The sequence below is a fragment of the Acinonyx jubatus genome, chromosome C1, assembly GCF_027475565.1.
Source record: "Acinonyx jubatus isolate Ajub_Pintada_27869175 chromosome C1, VMU_Ajub_asm_v1.0, whole genome shotgun sequence".
NCBI lineage: Eukaryota > Metazoa > Chordata > Mammalia > Carnivora > Felidae > Acinonyx > Acinonyx jubatus.
The window spans coordinates 104,199,904-104,217,426 of record NC_069381.1 but is presented as its reverse complement, the minus strand read 5'-3'; the positions used below and the strand labels follow the sequence as shown (position 1 = coordinate 104,217,426).

The 17,523-nt window shown below is 44.6% G+C and overlaps 1 protein-coding gene and 1 long non-coding RNA gene across 13 annotated transcripts in view; one reads left to right on the top strand and one right to left on the bottom strand.

Moving 5' to 3' along the window:
• The window catches only part of LOC106979609 (uncharacterized), a 33,651-nt gene extending 16,130 nt beyond the window's left edge, over window positions 1-17,521 (bottom strand). Inside the window, exons 1-7 of one of the 5 annotated variants that reach the window (XR_008295246.1) lie at window positions 17,361-17,512; window positions 16,933-17,126; window positions 6,398-6,603; window positions 6,184-6,278; window positions 5,723-5,884; window positions 5,278-5,334; window positions 2,403-4,817 (exon numbers count right to left, since the gene is read on the bottom strand). This is a non-coding gene — a long non-coding RNA (uncharacterized LOC106979609). Of the gene's footprint in view, window positions 1-2,402; window positions 4,818-5,277; window positions 5,335-5,722; window positions 5,885-6,183; window positions 6,279-6,397; window positions 6,604-7,488; window positions 7,616-16,932 lie in introns of those variants that run through there. The other 4 variants (XR_008295244.1, XR_008295243.1, XR_008295247.1 and 1 more) reach the window with 4 other exon arrangements.
• RFX5 (regulatory factor X5) lies at window positions 3,218-9,494 on the top strand. 8 transcript variants are annotated; one of them, XM_053214795.1, is made up of 11 exons: window positions 3,231-3,364; window positions 4,238-4,366; window positions 4,597-4,630; window positions 5,064-5,146; window positions 5,400-5,519; window positions 5,727-5,846; window positions 5,969-6,071; window positions 6,330-6,531; window positions 6,772-6,872; window positions 7,017-7,323; window positions 7,372-9,494. In XM_053214795.1, the coding sequence occupies exons 1-11, from the start codon at window positions 3,231-3,233 to the stop codon at window positions 8,019-8,021; spliced, it is 1,983 nt and encodes a 660-aa protein (XP_053070770.1). In that variant the 3' UTR covers window positions 8,022-9,494. The 8 variants fall into 8 exon arrangements, with proteins under 8 accessions (XP_053070774.1, XP_053070770.1, XP_053070769.1 ...); XM_053214794.1 differs by having other exon boundaries at window positions 7,366-9,494; XM_053214799.1 differs by having other exon boundaries at window positions 3,218-3,364; window positions 4,541-4,630; window positions 7,017-9,494.
• Window positions 17,522-17,523: the final 2 nt, after the last annotated feature.

The window sequence follows — 17,523 nt, the reverse complement described above, 5'->3', positions numbered from 1 at the left end:
TAGCACCTGATAAGAGTATGAAAGGAAAGCTATAACAAGAAGGAAATGAGGGGCGCCTGGCTGGGTCAGTTGGTGGAGCACGCAACTCTTGATCTCTGGGTTATGAGCCCTAGTCCCACATTGGGTATAGAGATTGCTTTAAAAAATTAAGTCTTTAAAAAAAAGAAGAAGAAGAAGGAAATGATAAATATTTTGAAAAGACTGACCGTCTATTTGGAAAACAAACAAATTAAATTAGATCCTATGGAAGACATTGTCGATTGGCTCTTGAAGAAACATTCCCAAAACTCTTTTCCCTTGCTCACTGAAGGTAAGTTATATCTTTACTTTTATGGTAATAATTCTATTACTCTTACTCTTTACCACATATGTATTTATCCATAAACAATATATTAATGCAGTTTTGCCTGCCATCAAATTTTGCAAATTGCATCGTACTGTATGTTCTCTTCCGTGTTATAGTTCTTTCACGGTTTCTAAAGATTCGTCCTTGTAGATGCATGTGGCTGTGGCTCATTCATTCCCACTGCCCTATGACATTCCATCGTATGAATATACCACAACTTTTCACTCTACTGTTGATGGACATTGGGGTTCCCAGGTTTTGCTAATGCAAACAGTGAAACTATAAATCCTACTGCCTCTGTCTTCAAGGCATGTTTGTAGGAGTAGGATTGTTGAATTATAAAATATTTCCATATTCAACATTATCAAGTAATTCCAAACTCTTTCAAAATGATTACAGCAAACCACGTCCCCACCAGCAGTGGGTGAGGGCTCCTCTGGGCCCACAGCCGTGTCAGCTCTCAGCATTGGCAGACTTTGGAATTGTTGCCAATTTAGTGGGTATGAAATGGCATCTTATCGTGGTTTTAATTTGGAATTTCTTGATTACTATAGAGAGTGAACACCTTTTCATATGTCTATGAACCATTTCTGCTTCTTTCTTGAAATTCCTGTTGATCTTCTCTGCCCATTTTTTGATTTGGCTATTTATCTTTTTATTTGTAGAAGGCCTTTATAAATTCCAGATAATAATCCTTTGTCAGTTATATGTCTTGAAAGTATCTTCTCCCAACGTGTGGCTTGATTTTATATACTTTTCATAGTAGTTTTAAAAATAAATTTAAGTTTTTAATATTAATGTATCTAAATTTATCCATCTTTTCTTTCATGGTTTGCTTTCTAATGTTCAACAAATTCACTCCCAATATTAGTAGGCATTGTACAATAGTGTTTAGAGCAAATTCTGAATCCAGATAGCCTAGGTTCAGATCTTGGCTCTCTCACTTACTGTGTGACATTGGGCAAATTATTAACCTCTCAATGCCTCAGTCTTCTCATCTGTAAAATAGGGATAATCACAGTACCTATCGGCTAGAGTTGCTATGAGATAAAGTGGCAACATCTGGGAGGCCCTTAGAGGAATCCTCGGCACATATTAAACTCTATATAAGTTCTTGCTATTACTGTGGTGATGCTTACCAGATAATTTTTATTGTTACTTCTCAGGGCAAGGTACATCATACCTCATTCAGCTTTATATCCCTAGCCCTTAGCGCAATGCTTGCATAAATGAATACCTGCCTTTTTTCCCCATCTCAAGTCTCTCCCCCTACACAACCTCACCTTCTACAGTGCTGTCAAAATAATCTCCTTTACAGAGCTATGATACTTTTTCTCTCTTTCCTGAAATTTCCATTTATTCCCCACCACCTGTGAATTCCTAAGCTGGCATAATTTATCCCAAACTCTTTTTCCAATCAAGTGCTCTATATTTCCCTTCATACCAAACCGTGGTGTTTGGGGGTACCTTTCCATCAGTCTATATCCATATTTGTATATGAATATCTACGAATATGTATCTACACGGCCTAGGACAGTGTTCAAGAGAATGGGCTCTGAAGGCAGACTGCTTGCCTTTGGATTCTGATTCCAGCACTTAACTACATATGTAACTGTGGACAAGTCCCTTCACTTCTCCAAATCCCAGTTTCTTTGCCTGGAAAACGGAGGCGGTAAGTACCTTCCTCAAAGAGCTGCCAGGAGCATTAAATGAGGTGTTTAGCATTTGGTATGGTGTCTAGCACACAGTAAACATCAGACACATTTTTGCTGTTATTAGAAAACCATCTTGCCACTATATCCTTATTCCCCCAAACTCTGCAATTCCCTGGGTTCTCCCAGTACCCACAGAAGCTAGCAGTAGATAAATGGAGGCTAAAAAGGGCAAAGGTGACAAGATCAGGCATCATTGCTGTCCTCCTTACAAAAGTACACTGATGATGAGACTAGAGAATGTATTAGAAGTCAGGACTCCAAATACAGTTTTAGGTGTAACGTATCTGTTGTGCCAAACAAAATACATCCATTCAAAAAATCGTTAACCTGCAGTCCCTTACCTTTGAAATTAGATGCAAAACTTAGTCCTCACGTGCATTTTTCATAGCAGAGGGTCCACTGCTTTCATTTGACTCGCGATCTAAACAAAGCCGTAACCGAAAGGTTAACAACCCATGGCCTATTCAGCACAATGTTCTCTTCAAGAGTTCATGTGGGCATCCAGCACCCCCTGGGGGTGTCAGTCAAAATTCCAGTGTTCACCGAGTGCAGAACTACAGGTATGCAAATACATTAGCAACTCTTCGGAAGGAAATAAAATACCCACGGGAAACCAAGAAACGCTTGGCATTTTAACTTAATGTGGTACAGCTGCTGAGATTTTGAGGCCTCCATCAGAGAGCAACGTGAGCCCGTGTTTGCAGATTTGCTGTGAATGCCTGTAGGCTGTGTTGAGGGCGGGGGTGGGAGGGTGGGGTGTTCAATTTATTTTTCATCAAAAGGAGGTGGTGTGAACTTTCAGCGAACCTCCATCACTACTACCCATAATTTTCCAGTTATTTTATCAGCCACTGATTCTTTTCTTCCAGTTGCTCTGACAACCGAAGGCAAAACTGAAACCCTGAAGACGAGGGCAAAGGAAAAGAAAGCTCCAGCGCCCGGCCTTTCGTCCTGCGGTCCCTTTAAGAGAAGAACCTCTCGGGACCGGCAGTCCCAACCGACCCCAGTTTTAACCGAAACCTAACCCGGACTTCCCCCTCTTCACTCAAATAAGACCAACTTTGGATTTTCCCTCCCCTATTGACCAATCAGAATCTGTTACCAGGCAGACTTTAGCTGCCGCCGGTGCGAGCCCGGCGCCTTCTGTCTCCGGGTGGCCGCAACGACCAATGAGAGAACAGGCCGCGCGAGTCTCTAGGCAGATCGGGACTGCTCCAGCCACTCAGAAAAAAGAAAATAAAGCAACGCACGAGCCCGCTGGGCCAGGACCGTGGGGCTGGGCTGGAGTGAAGGTGGCTACGAGGTAGTTTCTCTTTCTCCCTTACCTTTATTGTTGCTTGTGTTGGAAGGCGACTGTTCAAAGGTAGGGAGGGGACAGTATGAGTTGGGAGGAGAGCAGAAAAAGATTGTGGCCGTATTTTCAACAGCTCCTTCGCCCATGTGCACGTGCCCCGAATCCGGGACCCCGTTCCCCCAACCGGGTTTCCTACGCCCAGCCCAGGAGTTCGCCCCCCTGAAGCCTCCCACCTTGCAGCAACGCGGGATTGAATGCAGGGGGAAGGGAGGGAGGTGGGGGTGCGCCTCAGGATGGGAGGTTGAGGGAGATGACGTAGGGACCGGCGACGTGGGGAGGGGGAGCCGCGGGGGAAGCCGTGGCGAGATTAAGTAATGAGAACTTGGGCCCAGTTTTTTCCAAGCCTGCAAGGGCAGAGTATGTTCGTATCCTTTCTGACCTCCCAGGAAAATTCAGGCGTGAGGAGAATCGGAGAACTTTGTTTTGTGGTGGTTCTTGTTTTTGGTTTTTTAAGGGGGTGAGGGCGGGACGGGGCCAGAGGCAGAAATGGACATTTCTAACGTGGATTCCCAACCCGCCTATCTCTTCCTGTACAGTTTTCCACACTCAGGAGACTGCAGGAAGCGGGGGGGGGGGGGGGGGGGGCAGATAGAATGGAGGTGGCAGAGATCTCTTTGGGTATATATGGGCCTGGAGAAGTAATGGGATCATTTCTAATTTGGGGAGAAGGCAAGTGGTGAGAAAAAAAGACCACTGAGGACATTCAGAGGCTTTGTTTCTCTGTGTTTCTGGGTAGGGAGACGAGGAGCGCCTGGGGAGCGGCGGGGTGGCTCCAGGGGAAGGGAGGTTGAATCTTCCTGTCGTGTCTCCTCTCAACTCTAGCCCTCATGCCGGGATGGCAGAAGATGAACCCGACGCTAAGAGCCCCAAGACTGGGGGACGGCCCCCCTCAGGTAGTGCTGAGGCGGGAGAACCCACCACCCTTCTTCAGAGGCTCCGAGGTACCATTTCGTAAGTACTCCTCACCACCTCCAAGTCTTGCTCCAGAACCGTAGCACTTCACTTCCTCTGTAGATGAACTGCCTCTCCCTGAGCAAGTGCCTGTGAGCACTGGGAGATTCTCCATCATGGTAGCCGTTGCTGAGCACCTGTCAGGCCTCTCAGCCCTCTTCCTCTCCCTAACAGTAAGACACCAGGGAAAATCTTGTGTGTGACCTCCAGCTTTCTCCTCTCCTCCACAGCAAGGCCGTGCAGAACAAAGTCGAGGGGATCCTGGTGAGTGTTTTCGGGAAGAGGGCAGTAGAGAGATGGAGTTGGTGCAGCGGGGAGGAGGAGGAAGAGGGTATGCCTAAGTGAAAGGTTTCTGTGGGACAAGCAGTGTTGTCTTCCCCGTCAGAAGATAATTGGCTTTGCAACTTGCTGCCAGTTTGACCTTGAGCATCTTAGTTCATCTCTCTGTGACCTGTGGTATAGACACTCAGTAGGAATAAAATCAAAGCCGATCCCCTCCACTCCCCTCTCACCATGGTAGCTCACCTAGGTGCCTCTCAGATAAAGTGAGAACCCAGCGCCAGATCATTTCTAAGGTCCTTTTTCACTCTGACAGTCTCTAAGGCAGCCCAATTTGGGGGGAAGGATCAGAAGATCCTACCTTGGGTCCTTCTTGGCCTTATTTTTTTTCCCTTGCCTCTGTTCCTCCCAACCTCAGCAAGATGTACAGAAATTCTCAGACAACGACAAGCTGTATCTCTACCTTCAGCTCCCCTCAGGACCCAGTACTGGAGACAAAAGGTAGGTTTGGTGCTACAGTTGAAGGTGTCAGAGGTTCTGGTTCTTAAAGGAAGGCTCACTGAGATGGGGCTGGGTGACTAGGAATACTCATAACCGCTTGATAAAGAAGGAAATGTGCTGTCCTGGTTTACCTGGAAAAGGTGGATTCCGGGCCGAGTGATTTGGTCCAGCACTGCTGAAGTGGTAGTCTGTTGAGAACCACAGCCAACTGTTAGGATCTTAGTAAGGTGTGTCCCTTTTACTTCTCTTGCAGCTCAGAGCCAAGTACACTTAGCAATGAGGAGTACATGTATGCCTATCGATGGATCCGCAACCATCTAGAAGAGCATACTGACACCTGTTTGCCAAAGCAAAGTGTTTATGATGCCTATCGGTGGGTGAATGGGGGGCTGGGGTGTGGGTTGGTGGGCTAGGACTACTCCCTCACTCCTGGAGAGCTCCCTGCCTTGATAGAGCCCCACTGACTTGTTAAGGGGTTTCCCATACTTGATGCCAGGGACCCTCCAAATCTACCCATGATTCAGATACTCACTGGTGTCTAAGTATCTTCCCTCTTTGCCCCCTCCCCCCACTTACTCAGGAAGTACTGTGAGAGTCTTGCCTGTTGCCGCCCACTCAGCACCGCCAACTTTGGCAAAATCATCAGAGAGATCTTCCCTGACATCAAGGCCCGAAGGCTTGGTGGCCGAGGCCAGTCCAAGTATCCTTGAGTGGAGAGGTTGGGGCTGGAGGATGGATCTGGGGAGGAAAACTTAGGGTGTGGAGGGCCAGGAGTAGAAACAGCCTAACCTTCCCACGGGGCTTGGAGATCCCCATTGTTGGCTGCTCTTTAACTTGTCTCAGATATTGCTACAGTGGCATACGAAGGAAGACCTTGGTGTCTATGCCACCCTTACCTGGACTTGACCTGAAGGGCTCTGAGAGTGTAAGTAACAAACAACCCTCCGATTGCATTCTTCTCTCCGAAGTGGAGGGTGACACAGCCTAGGTCATTCTGCATATAGCTTCTGGGTGTATAGGATATTCCCTTTACCTACCCGATGGCTCAGGCAGACGGTGAAGAGAATTTGTGGGTTCCTGGGGCGAGTTACTCCCATTTGCAGTCTGGTCTTGCTGTGGTTGACACTGGTGTCTGAGAGGGGCCAAGGTGGGGTGTGATTGGGCATGTCCTTCCCCACTGCAGCCAGAAATGGGCCCAGAAGTAACCCCAGCACCCCGGGACGAACTGGTTGAGGCAGCCTGCGCTCTGACCTGTGACTGGGCAGAACGAATCCTGAAACGATCCTTCAGTTCCATCGTTGAAGTCGCCCGCTTCCTCCTGCAGCAGCACCTCATCTCTGCCCGGTCTGCCCCTGCCCACGTACTCAAGGCAGTGGGGCTCGCTGGTGGGTGGACCATCATCTCTCAAGTCCTGAGAAACTCTCTGCCACTTTCAACTTCATAGGCCCTCCCAGCTGCTAGGGTAGAGACACCTTGTATTTGCTTTCTATTTCTAGTGGCCCTTATAGGACATTAGGTCATGCCTTAGACCGCCTTCTTCCTCCTTCTCCACCAGTCAGAGTTGCCTCGCTTGTCCATTGTTTCCTCCTCGCCCTCGCCTTACTACCTTTCCTGCACCTCCACAGACGACGATGAACATGCCCCTCGGGAGCGGTCCTCTAAATCCAAGAATGGTGTCGAGAGCCTAGAGGGTGGAGCCCATAAGAAACCAGAGAGACCAGCCCAGGTAAGGAAGTTGATGCCCCTGACCTTGCTGCCTGGGCTGGGGGCTTTTGGTATCCCTTTCCCCATATTTTCTCACCCTTCTATGCCTGTGTTGACTCCAGTGTCCAGTCTTCCCACTTAACTGTGTCCTCTCTTTACCTTTTAGCCACCTAAGGAGCCGGAACCCCGTGCTGGGGCTGGCCCTCCTGCACGTGGAGAGCGGAAGAAGAGTGTAGTGGAGAGCCCAGCCCCAGCAGCCAGTAACCCACAGGTTAATGCCCTGGTGGCCCGGCTGCCTCTGCTCCTTCCCCGGGCCCCTCGCTCACTTATTCCACCACTCCAAGTCTCTCCCCCCATCTTGGCCCCCAAGCTTTCTTCAGGCCCTCTGAAAGTGGCTCTGCCCAGTAGGGCTGGGGGACCCCAGGCAGCTGTGCCCATTATTAACATGATCTTACCAGCTGTTCCTGCTTTGCCTGGACCCGGGCCTGGGCCTGGGCCTGGGCCTGGGCCTGGGCCTGGGCCTGGGCAAGCCCTACCTGGGGTGCTCGCTCAGCCACGAGGCACAGAGAACAGGGAGGTAGGCATAGGTGGTGACCCAGGACCCCATGACAAAGGTGTCAAGAGATCAGCAGAAGTACCTGTGAGTGAGGCCATTGGGCAGGATCCACCAGCTAAAGCAGCAAAGCAGGATATAGAGGATACAGGAAGTGATGCCAAAAGAAAACGGGGGCGCCCTCGAAAAAAATCAGGTGGAAGTAGGGAAAGGAACTCTACCCCTGACAAGTCAGCAGCTGCCGTGGACTCTGCCCAGCCCTGCCGGTTACCACGGGAGACATGGGCCTCTGCAGGGGAGAGCAACTCTGCCAGAGGGTCAGGGAGACCAGGGCCAGTGGGAGGGGCTGAGAAGGGGATGGTGCTTGCCCGGGATCAGGAAGATGGTGTTTCCAGAGGAGGAAAGGGCCCCAGTTCCCGGCATGCCAAAGAAGCAGAAGATAAAATTCCTCTGGTCACCTCAAAAGTGAGTGTCATCAAGGGCAGTAGAAGCCAAAAGGAGGCTCTTCCAAAGGGAGAGGTAGACACCGCAGCACAGGGTAATAAAGACTTAAAAGGGCACGTGCTTCAGAATTCCTTATCCCATGAAGGGAAAGACCCCCAAGCAACACCCCCTTGATAGGTACGTGGGGAAAAGTGTTTATATTCACATTAACTCTACCTGCCTAGTAGAGGCCCTTCTCTGCACTTGCTTCTCATTTGGCTCTTCTTTTCCTAAGGCAGTTCATTCTCCTGTAGAGACTGCTGAGGCCCCCTTGTCTTACACAGTGTCTGGCTCCTGCCTCTGATGTTTCCAGCTCAATACCCTTGGCTTTAGAGTCCTTGATAAATGTAGTGACTGTCTTACCTGGATCTCTGCTATCCTGTGGGAGGATAGGGATGGAGTAAGTATGATGAATGTATCGGCTAGGAATCTTTCGGTTTTAAATCAAAGAAAACCTTACAAACTGGCTTAAAAATTAAGACTTCCTGGCTCACGTAACCGTGAAGTCCAGAGGTAGTACTGGCTCCAGGGAGAGCTGATGCAGTGGCTCAACCCGTTTCTAAATACCTGATCTCCCCCCCTGCTGCTGCCTTCTATAGGATCGTTTTAAACCTGGGCCACCTCATGGCTGCCAGCACTCCTGGGATTACACGTTTTCTCATTTATATCCAACCTGAAAAGGGAACATCTTTGTGCCAGGAATCTTAGCAGAAGCATCAAGATTGACTCTGATTAAGCCATCCTGGGTCACATGCCCACCCCTAACCAATCACTGTGGCCAGAAGGATGGTATATGCTAATTTGTTCATTCTACATCGGGGAAAGCCTGGGATCAGCCTCCTTAGAATCACAAAGGTCTCCAAACGGGCAGTTCCTGGGGAGGCAGCTGACTCGGGCCACACTATAAAGTACATGTGGTTTTAGCTTGCTAGGTTGGGAACGGCTACACCTGTTTCCTTTTTCCCCTCCCTGTCTTGCATTTTCCTTACTGCAGCTATAATAATAGCCTCTTTCCTCTGGTAGGCTCAGAAGGAATGAGAGGGAAGTCCCTCTCCTTTAAGGACTCTCTTTGGTCTCATTTAGATGATACTTCCTACATTTCAGAGATGGAGATCCTTCCCTTTCCTGTTTCTGAATGTTTGTTTTTTCCTCATTCTGCTTCCCTACTCATTCTGCTTTCCCGACCCTACTGCCAGCTTTCACCAAGTGGAGTGAAAGATGAACTTCTTAGCCATTTTATTAAATCCATTCTGTATCCACCAGGTGTCAGTCTCTTGTCATACATGTGTCAGGACTTAGCCAGGATTGTGGGGTTTAGGCTAGGTGTGTGGAAGGAGGTAGCTCTGCAGATCAGCACCAATAGGAAGGGAACCCAGACCTTATGTTCTCCTTTGGAAAAGCAGTAAACCAATATTTACTGAGGACCTACTTTGTCTTCTGCATAGGGTAGCTTCTGTCAGGGAATCTGGTTCTGCCCAGGAAATAAATTTTCTTTCAGGGAGACTTCATTTCCACCACAGCATATTTTTTAAAATTATAATATGTAATATTTGATATATATAAAGAATATATTTAACATGAATAAATTATGAAACATAATTAAGTGAATACCTTTGACCCATCACTCAAATTATGCATTAAAACATTAGAAATACCGTTGAGTTTCTTGTGTTCCTACCCTGGCCTATTCTGCTGCCTCTCCCCAGACAATAACCACTGTCCTTAACTTTGTGTTTATTAGTTACCTACATACACACACACACACACACACACACACACACAAATATATGTGTATCTCTATATTTAACCATATACATATAATATTCTTTTAAAATATTCAGTTTTGCTTTTTTAGCTTTACAAAAATTTTGTACTCTAATAGTCCCCTGCAGTTTTTCACCTAACACTATTTTTAAGATTCATCTATGTTGTAAGTAGCTATAATGCTCATTTTTCACCTGTAGAGTATTCTACACATTCACCTATTACTGGACATTTGGGTTGTTTCCATTTTTTTCCTATTACAAACAGTGTTGCTATGAACATTCTTGTACCTGTTAGTGCCTTTTTTTTTTTAAGTAAGATTTCAAAAAAAAGGTTTCTAAGATGGTTCATTTGATCTGTGCATCCTCTGAGTTGGGAACTGTTCCCTCTCATTCTCTGGAAGAGTTGACATCAGATCAGTAAAACTCACTGTTGAACCATTTTTGCCTGGCATTCCTTTTTGGGAAAAATTTTAACCATTGATTGGACTTTCTATTTTTTGTTGAGTCAATTTAGGTTAAGTGTTTTTTTTAGGATTTTGTAATTTCATGTCTTTTTTTTTAATTAAAATTTTTCCTTTTTTTTTACCCCCTATGCTCTCTGGGTAGTCATGTACTTTGTTTTTCATTTCTACTATTTACTTTTACCTTCTTTTGCACCAGAAATTTGTTATTTTACTTATTCAGCTACTACTTTTGGTTTTGTTGATCCTCTCCCTAATATATTGTTTTCCATTTCATTAATTATGGATATTATCTATAGTATTTCCTTTTTTCTGCTTTCTTTAGATTTAATTTTATGTTCTTCCGTAACATCTTAATTTTGACACCTAACCTAATTTTCAAGCTGTTATTTTTTTCTACTGTAAGTTTTTAAGTACTACATCCCCCCAATTTTTCTGTTGTAAATTACTTTAATTATAACTTAGTCCTAAGATATTTAAATTACCTTTATGATTTGTGATTTATGAATTATTTAGAACAATTTTTTGAACTTCCAAACATCTGAATATTTAAAGTTTTACCGTTTTGATACCCACTTTCAACTTTAATCATTTGTACTCAGAGATGTGGTACCCTATGATGCTAAATTTTTGAAACTCGTTGGGTTTGTTATTTTGTATTTCTGTAACTTTCCTGGATATCTAAATCTGTTTTGTTTTCTGCTCACTCTTGCCTGTGGTAGCTTGTTTCTTTGTATATTTTCAATCTTGGGGTTTTGAGCTCAAATTTTGTTAAACTTAATCTGTGGGAATCCAGAGAGCCTAAATTGGGGGCACTTTCCTGCAGAGAAGATTTGCATTTGCTTCTGCCAGGAGCCAAATGATGCTCCTGACCTGGGACTGTGTTAGCCCCTTCATGGGGCTCAGTTTCTTTCAGGAGTCCCAGGTTTTCTCCCCTTCCTTGGCTAGGCCCGGGGTTTAGCCTCTGTTCACAATACTGTTCACTCCTTCATACAGGTTTCAGCTTAATGTTATTTTTTTCTTCCTTTAGTGATTTCTCTTACTTTCTAATGAGCCCAGCAATATACTGACCATTATGTTTGTTGTAATGTATCCAGGATCTACTTGTATTTTAATGGGAGAGCCCTTTCTTTTATCCAGGCTGTCAGAAATCGGCCTTACTGTGGTTTTGGCAATTTCCTTTTTGTTTTTTAGGTGCCAGGCACTTTTTAGAAGCCAACTGACTTAAGCTGTCTTCAAGTCAATAATGATCATAGCGTAGTGGCAACATAACAGTTATGTTAGCAGTAAGCATAGAGCTATGGGGGCCCAGAGGAATAGCGTATAGATCAGACAGGGATCCGGATGACTTCCCAGTTGAGGTAAGTAGGAGTCACCTGGACAAGTCTAACTCCTAAAACAAGGACAGAACAACATAAGACCTATAGAAAAAAAGCTAAATCATGGTACTCAATTTAGAGAGATCACTTGGGCTGAATAATTTTGGAAGACTTCATGGAAAAGATAGGGTAAGTAGAGCGTAGATAGGTGGAAAAGAGAGGACATTCCAGGGAAAGCAGAGGTTTGGGGATGTGAGATGTGACTAAAGACCTAGGAGAACCATCCCCTGATAGAGACCTGTCAGGTAGAAGGGGGGTATACGAACAATAGTGAGAAGTCAACTAGAAGGACATGCAACCATCATAGTTCTCTGTTGACTGAATGAGTGGATAAAGGTATGAAGTTTGCATTAAAGGATGGAGGAACTGGAGTCATAAGGAAACAGCCAAGCAACTGGTTCCATGTGGAAGGAGAAGAGGGACTAGACTGGGCTGCTGATACATTAAAAGTGACAGGCAGGGACACCTGGGTAGCTCAGTTGGTTGAGCATCAGACTTCGGCTCAGGTCATGATCTCACAGTTCGTGAGTTCGAGCCCCGTGTCAGGCTGTGTGCTGATAGCTTGGAGCCTGGAGCCTGCTTCGGATTCTGTGTCTCCCTCTATCTGCAACCTCCCACTCTTGTGCTCGGTCTCTCTCAAAAATAAATAAACATTAAAAAAATTAAAAAAAAAAAGTGACAGGCATATGGGAAAATAAACCACTCATGTTAGAATAGATGAAAGCATCCAAGAAAACCTTGTCCTCACCATGGTTGGCTTTGGGGATGTATCCATTCACTCTGGGAGACCAGCCCACCTGAGGATTTTGAGATTTATGGGTTTTTTTTTCCAAGTTTGTTTGTTTATTTATTAGTAAACTTTACACCTAATGTGGGGCTCAAACTCACAACTCCAAGATCAAGAGTTGCATGCTTTTCTAACCAAGCTAACCAGGCATGCGCCACTCCCTCCCCAACCCATTAGGGGGGGATTTTTAAGTAGCCTATTTTATTTATTTGTTTATTTTATGTTTTATGGTTGTTGTTGTTTTTTAAGTAGGCTCCACATTCAACTAATGACCCTGAGATCCAAGATCTGAGCTGAGATCAAGAGTCAGACGCTCAACAGACTGAGCCACCCAGGTGCCCCAGTAGCCTATTTTTAAAACTTACCTATTAAAAAAATTTAACGTAAGGGGTGCCTGGCTGGCCCAGTTTGAAGAGTGCAACTCTTGATCTTGGGGTCTAGAGTTCAAGGCCCACGTTGGGTGTAGAGATTACTTAAATCACTTAAATAAGTAAAACTTTTTTAAAAATGTAACATGGGGGGGGTTGGGGACCTGGGTGGCTCAGTTGTTTAAGTGTCCAACTTTGGCTCAGGTCATGATCTCAGTTTGTTGAGTTCAAGCCTCACATCAGGCTCTCTGCTGTCAGCACAGAGCTGGCTTCAGATCCTCTGCCCCCCCCCCCAAATAAATAAATATTAAAAAAAATAATAATCTAACATGGGGTACCTGGGTGGCTCAGTAGATTAAGCATCTAAGTCTTGATTTTGGCTCAGGTCATGATCTCACAGTTTGTGGGTTTGAGCCCTGTGTTGGGCTCTGCACTGTCGGTGCTTGGGATTCTCTGTCTCCCTTTCTGCCCCCTTCAAAAATAAATAAACATTTAAAAATAAAAATAATCTGGGGCACCTGGGTGGCTCAGTCGGTTGAGCGTCCGACTTCAGCTCAGGTCATGATCTCGTGGTCCGTGAGTTCAAGCCCCGCATCAGGCTCTGTGCTGACAGCTCAGAGTCTGGAGCCTACTTTGGATTCTGTGTCTCCCTCTCTCTGCCCCTCCCCCACTCATATTCTCTCTCTCTCTCTCTCTCTTTCTCTTTCAAAAATAAACTTTTAAAAAAATTAAAAATAATCTAACATGAAACAAATTATTCTATAGTTTAGGCAATCTTCAGTTTACTAGATGAAGGGTTAAACTAAGATTTTGGGGATTGCCTACTGCTTCCTCTACCATTTTTATTCTTTCCCCAACACCCTACTCTGTACTCACATGACCTCACCCCCCAAGTGTCATGTTTTTTCATTTTAACCCTATCATAAATTAAGTTAAAGATAATTTATAATTTACTAAGATTTGAAATAACTGTTTACTATGAAGCCAAGATAAACTCTACATGTCTAGTCGATGGCCCCAAATAAGTGAACTTATTATTTTTGTGGACAATTAACTTTCTTTAGAAATCAAAGCAAATGCCACATTTACTCACATACTAAATGAAAGGACTAATGTCATCACATGTTTGTCTAAGTATTTCATCTTATGGTATGGTTCCTCAGTAGGTCTATCCCTTCTTTGCCTAGGATTGTCTAGGTAGCTCTGTCCTATGAGATAAAACTAAGCACAACATATAGGTAATGCATTATTTAAGAGATGTTCATGAGAAGGTATTTGTTTGCTGAAAAGAGCATGAATTCAGTTCATATCTTAGCCCATTCATGGGTTGTAAAACTGATTTAGCAGGGTGCAAAACAGTGTTTTCAAAAGTGAAGTAAAACAGAAACTATCAGAGTTATTTGCATATAGTAAGGGTAAGTATTAGTTCCTGAAACCTTTATTTCAGCGAAGGTACGTCTGTGTATTCTTGATCATGATATAAAATGTACTTCTTATTGTGGGTTGAAGTAAAACAACCTTGAAAAAGTGACTTAACCGTTCTGAAGCTTAGCTTCCATAAAATGGGATAAAATCTCTTTCACAGGGTTGTAATGAGGAACAAAGGAGGTAATATTTGTATTCATACACAGTAGGGGCTTGGCCAACAACTGCTGGCTTCTTTATCTTTTCTCTGGAGGAAAAAAAAAACCCTAATTTCTGTGGCTCAGGGAGAAAAAGTTGTTCTTTATAATTTCTTTAACCACAGGTGTATTTAAAATATAACAGGAGTTACATTATGAACTGGGTCTGCTAGTTATACCAACTTTTGATGACTAAGCCAACTTCTTTACCTGATTTGGTTAAACTTAAATAAATAAACGACATGGGGTGGATCAGTCAGTTGAGCATCCAACTCTTGATTTTAGCTCAGGTCACAATCTCAGGGTGATGGGATCGAGCCCCACATTGGGCTCCATGCAATCAGTACTGAGCCTGCTTGGGATTCTCTCTCTCTCTCTCTCTCTCTCTCTCTCTCTCTCTCTCTGCCTCTGCCCCTCTCGCCTGCTCACACTCTGTCTCTAAAAAACAAAATAAAATAAATGACATTACCTGACCCTGTTGGTACTTTCCTGCCCTCCCTATACTCCAAGGTGCCACACACACATATACTTTTCCATCAAAACAAGAGGTGTCCCACACACATAGGACAGTACGGTTTCCCATAGGGTCACATCATCCATGTGCAACCATCTACACCTGCAGTGGCTCCCTGGGACCTAGGAAGGAGGCAAATGGTACTTTTCTAGCAAAAGAAAATTTTCAAAAATAGGTTCAATGTGGTGGGGAATTTTAGAAGATATCCTAAGTGTTATGCTTTTAATTTAATATGGGAAACAGAATAGCATTCAGCTTTATAATTTGACAACTGAAAGCAAATAGGATGAGAGAAGAAAACTAGTCAATATTTACTTGTTAACATTTTTAATTTATTCATTTATGAAAAATAACTTTTTCCAAACCAAAAAGAAAAAAAATCGGTAAGACAGTTGGTATTGTTTTACATTTTTGGAAATCCCTTTAATGCCTAACTAGATTCTTATATCTGCTTCTGCATTCCATCTGTTGCTATATCAACAAATATAATTTCTGCCCCTGTGGTGGAAACTAAAGATACAGCTAGAATACAAAGGTGAATCCCTTCCTGCCTTGGGTTCGGACTAGAGGGGTTTGGAGACTCACAGAAACAGGAGAGTAACAACAACAACCACCCCAGAGAAAGAAAGACCAAGTCATACAGAGATGCAAAGAAGTTCACACATGAGCCCTTAGAGTCATAAACACAGAAGATCAACATACTTCTGCTTAATATTGTTTGTAGGGGAGGAAAAAAGTGGGGATCTCACTTGGTTAATAAAGGACTTAATAACTGCCTATGGCTATAAAAAGTTCCACTTAAAGTTTGAACAGAGATGTTCCTGAAATCTTGTTTTGTTGTTATTGGAAAATAAAAAACTTCCTACTATAAAAAGTAGGGCTTTCACATCCCTTTTCACACTGTTTCAAAAGCTGGTCTGAGGCCCTTTGGAATCCTATCCACTGGAAGGGAGGGATGTATGACATTTTAAACTCTAGGCTAAAGCAGGATCATCACCTCTTGACCCTTGCCTGACAGCTGATTGGGAGCTGGCCAAGAGTTGCAGGACCTAACAGGTGGGTTGGTGATTCTCTCCTCCAGACCAGTGGTGACAAATTTAAACTATCTATGGCACTCTTGTCCTCTTTCTCCGCTCATCTTTCATAACTGCACTCCTGCTTTAACCAAGTTTATCAGCTTGCCCTCAAGCAAATTCCCATCTCTATTCTTCACCATACAATTTTTTAGTCTTCAGAATGCTCTCTCCTTTTTTGTTCTGCTGGATCATGTCCAATATCTCTTCTAAGACCTGGCTTATAGTATTTTTTGAGAAGTCTTCCATTCATTTGTTCACCATAATACTGAGTGGCTAGGCCTTCCATATTAATTCATCAGACTCCTCTATGTTCCTTCAGCAATTGGATAGCCCATTTGTTCTACTTTTGTACATACTGCATTGCATGTTTTACATAGGTATTTTATTTTTTTTTAAATTTTTTTTTTAACGTTTATTTTTGAGACAGAGAGAGACAGAGCATGAACAGGTGAGGGGCAGAGAGAGAGGGAGACACAGGCTCCAGGCTCCGAGCCATCAGCCCAGAGCCCGACGTGGGGCTCGAACTCACGGACTGCGAGATCGTGACCTGAGTCGAAGTCGGACACTTAACCGACTGAGCCACCCAGGCGCCCCTTACATAGGTATTTTAAAGCGACTACTCTTTATTCTGCTTCCCTATTAAACACAGAAGCAATGACCCTCTTTTCTTTCATTATCCTATATAGTTGTCCAAATAACAGTAATATATAGTACCATGGTAGTAATCTATACCTCTTTTAATCCTCACAAAGCCTGTGAAGTGTTAAAATTCCTGTATCCACTTTACAGACCTAGAAACAGGTTCAAAGCGGTTACTTCAGTCCCCCAAAATCAAACAGCCTTTAAGTGGCAGGGAAGGTGGCATCCAAGATCAGGGCTAGCTTCAGAAATCTAGCCTCAACGTCGAATGTCCCAGCGAGACTGGGACTGAGGTTCTGAGAGAAAGGGCTCCCAATCAAATCAATCAATATTGACAATATACAAAACCAACACCAGAGGTCCATTGCAGGGCGCGTTTTTATTTGTTTAGCTGCATATGGTTTGGTTTGGAAAGAGGGGTTATGATCACTCACCTCTCCCAATTTAGGCCCGTCCAGCCCCTCCCTGGAGAGATCAACGTCCGGAGGCTGGAGGCCAAAGGACCCAGGCAGGTGGTGACCTCGGAGGCAGAATCGCGGCCTCGAGTCGCGCCGGTAACGGCGAAAAGATTGACGCGGTTGGACCGCGCCATTTCCGAAGCGACAAGGGGCGTAATCTTGGAAGCTTCCTTAAAGATGAATTGGAAAAGGGTGTTGAGGGTGACTATCTTCCCCGCCCGCCCTTTCTCTTTCTCCTCTCCCGGCTGGGTCCCCTGCGTGTATCCCACGGTCTGATTTACTAAGAGAGTCATGTGGAACAGGGGAGGGGGAAAAGCCACTGAGAGCAATTACGGTAACTCGGTGGCTAACGCAAAAGGACTTATTTACATATAATTTGCATGCTCAGATACTTATGGAAATACCCGATATGTCTGTACTTCTTTTCTAACAGGTCATCTGCACCCGCCTGCTTGCCTGCTCTTCTCTCCTCTAGGGCGGGAGCCCGGTCCCTTATCCAGTAACTTTTACGACCTTTTCGGTTACCCAGCCTGGCACACGCTACCTCCTAGCCTTCGGAAGATTGAC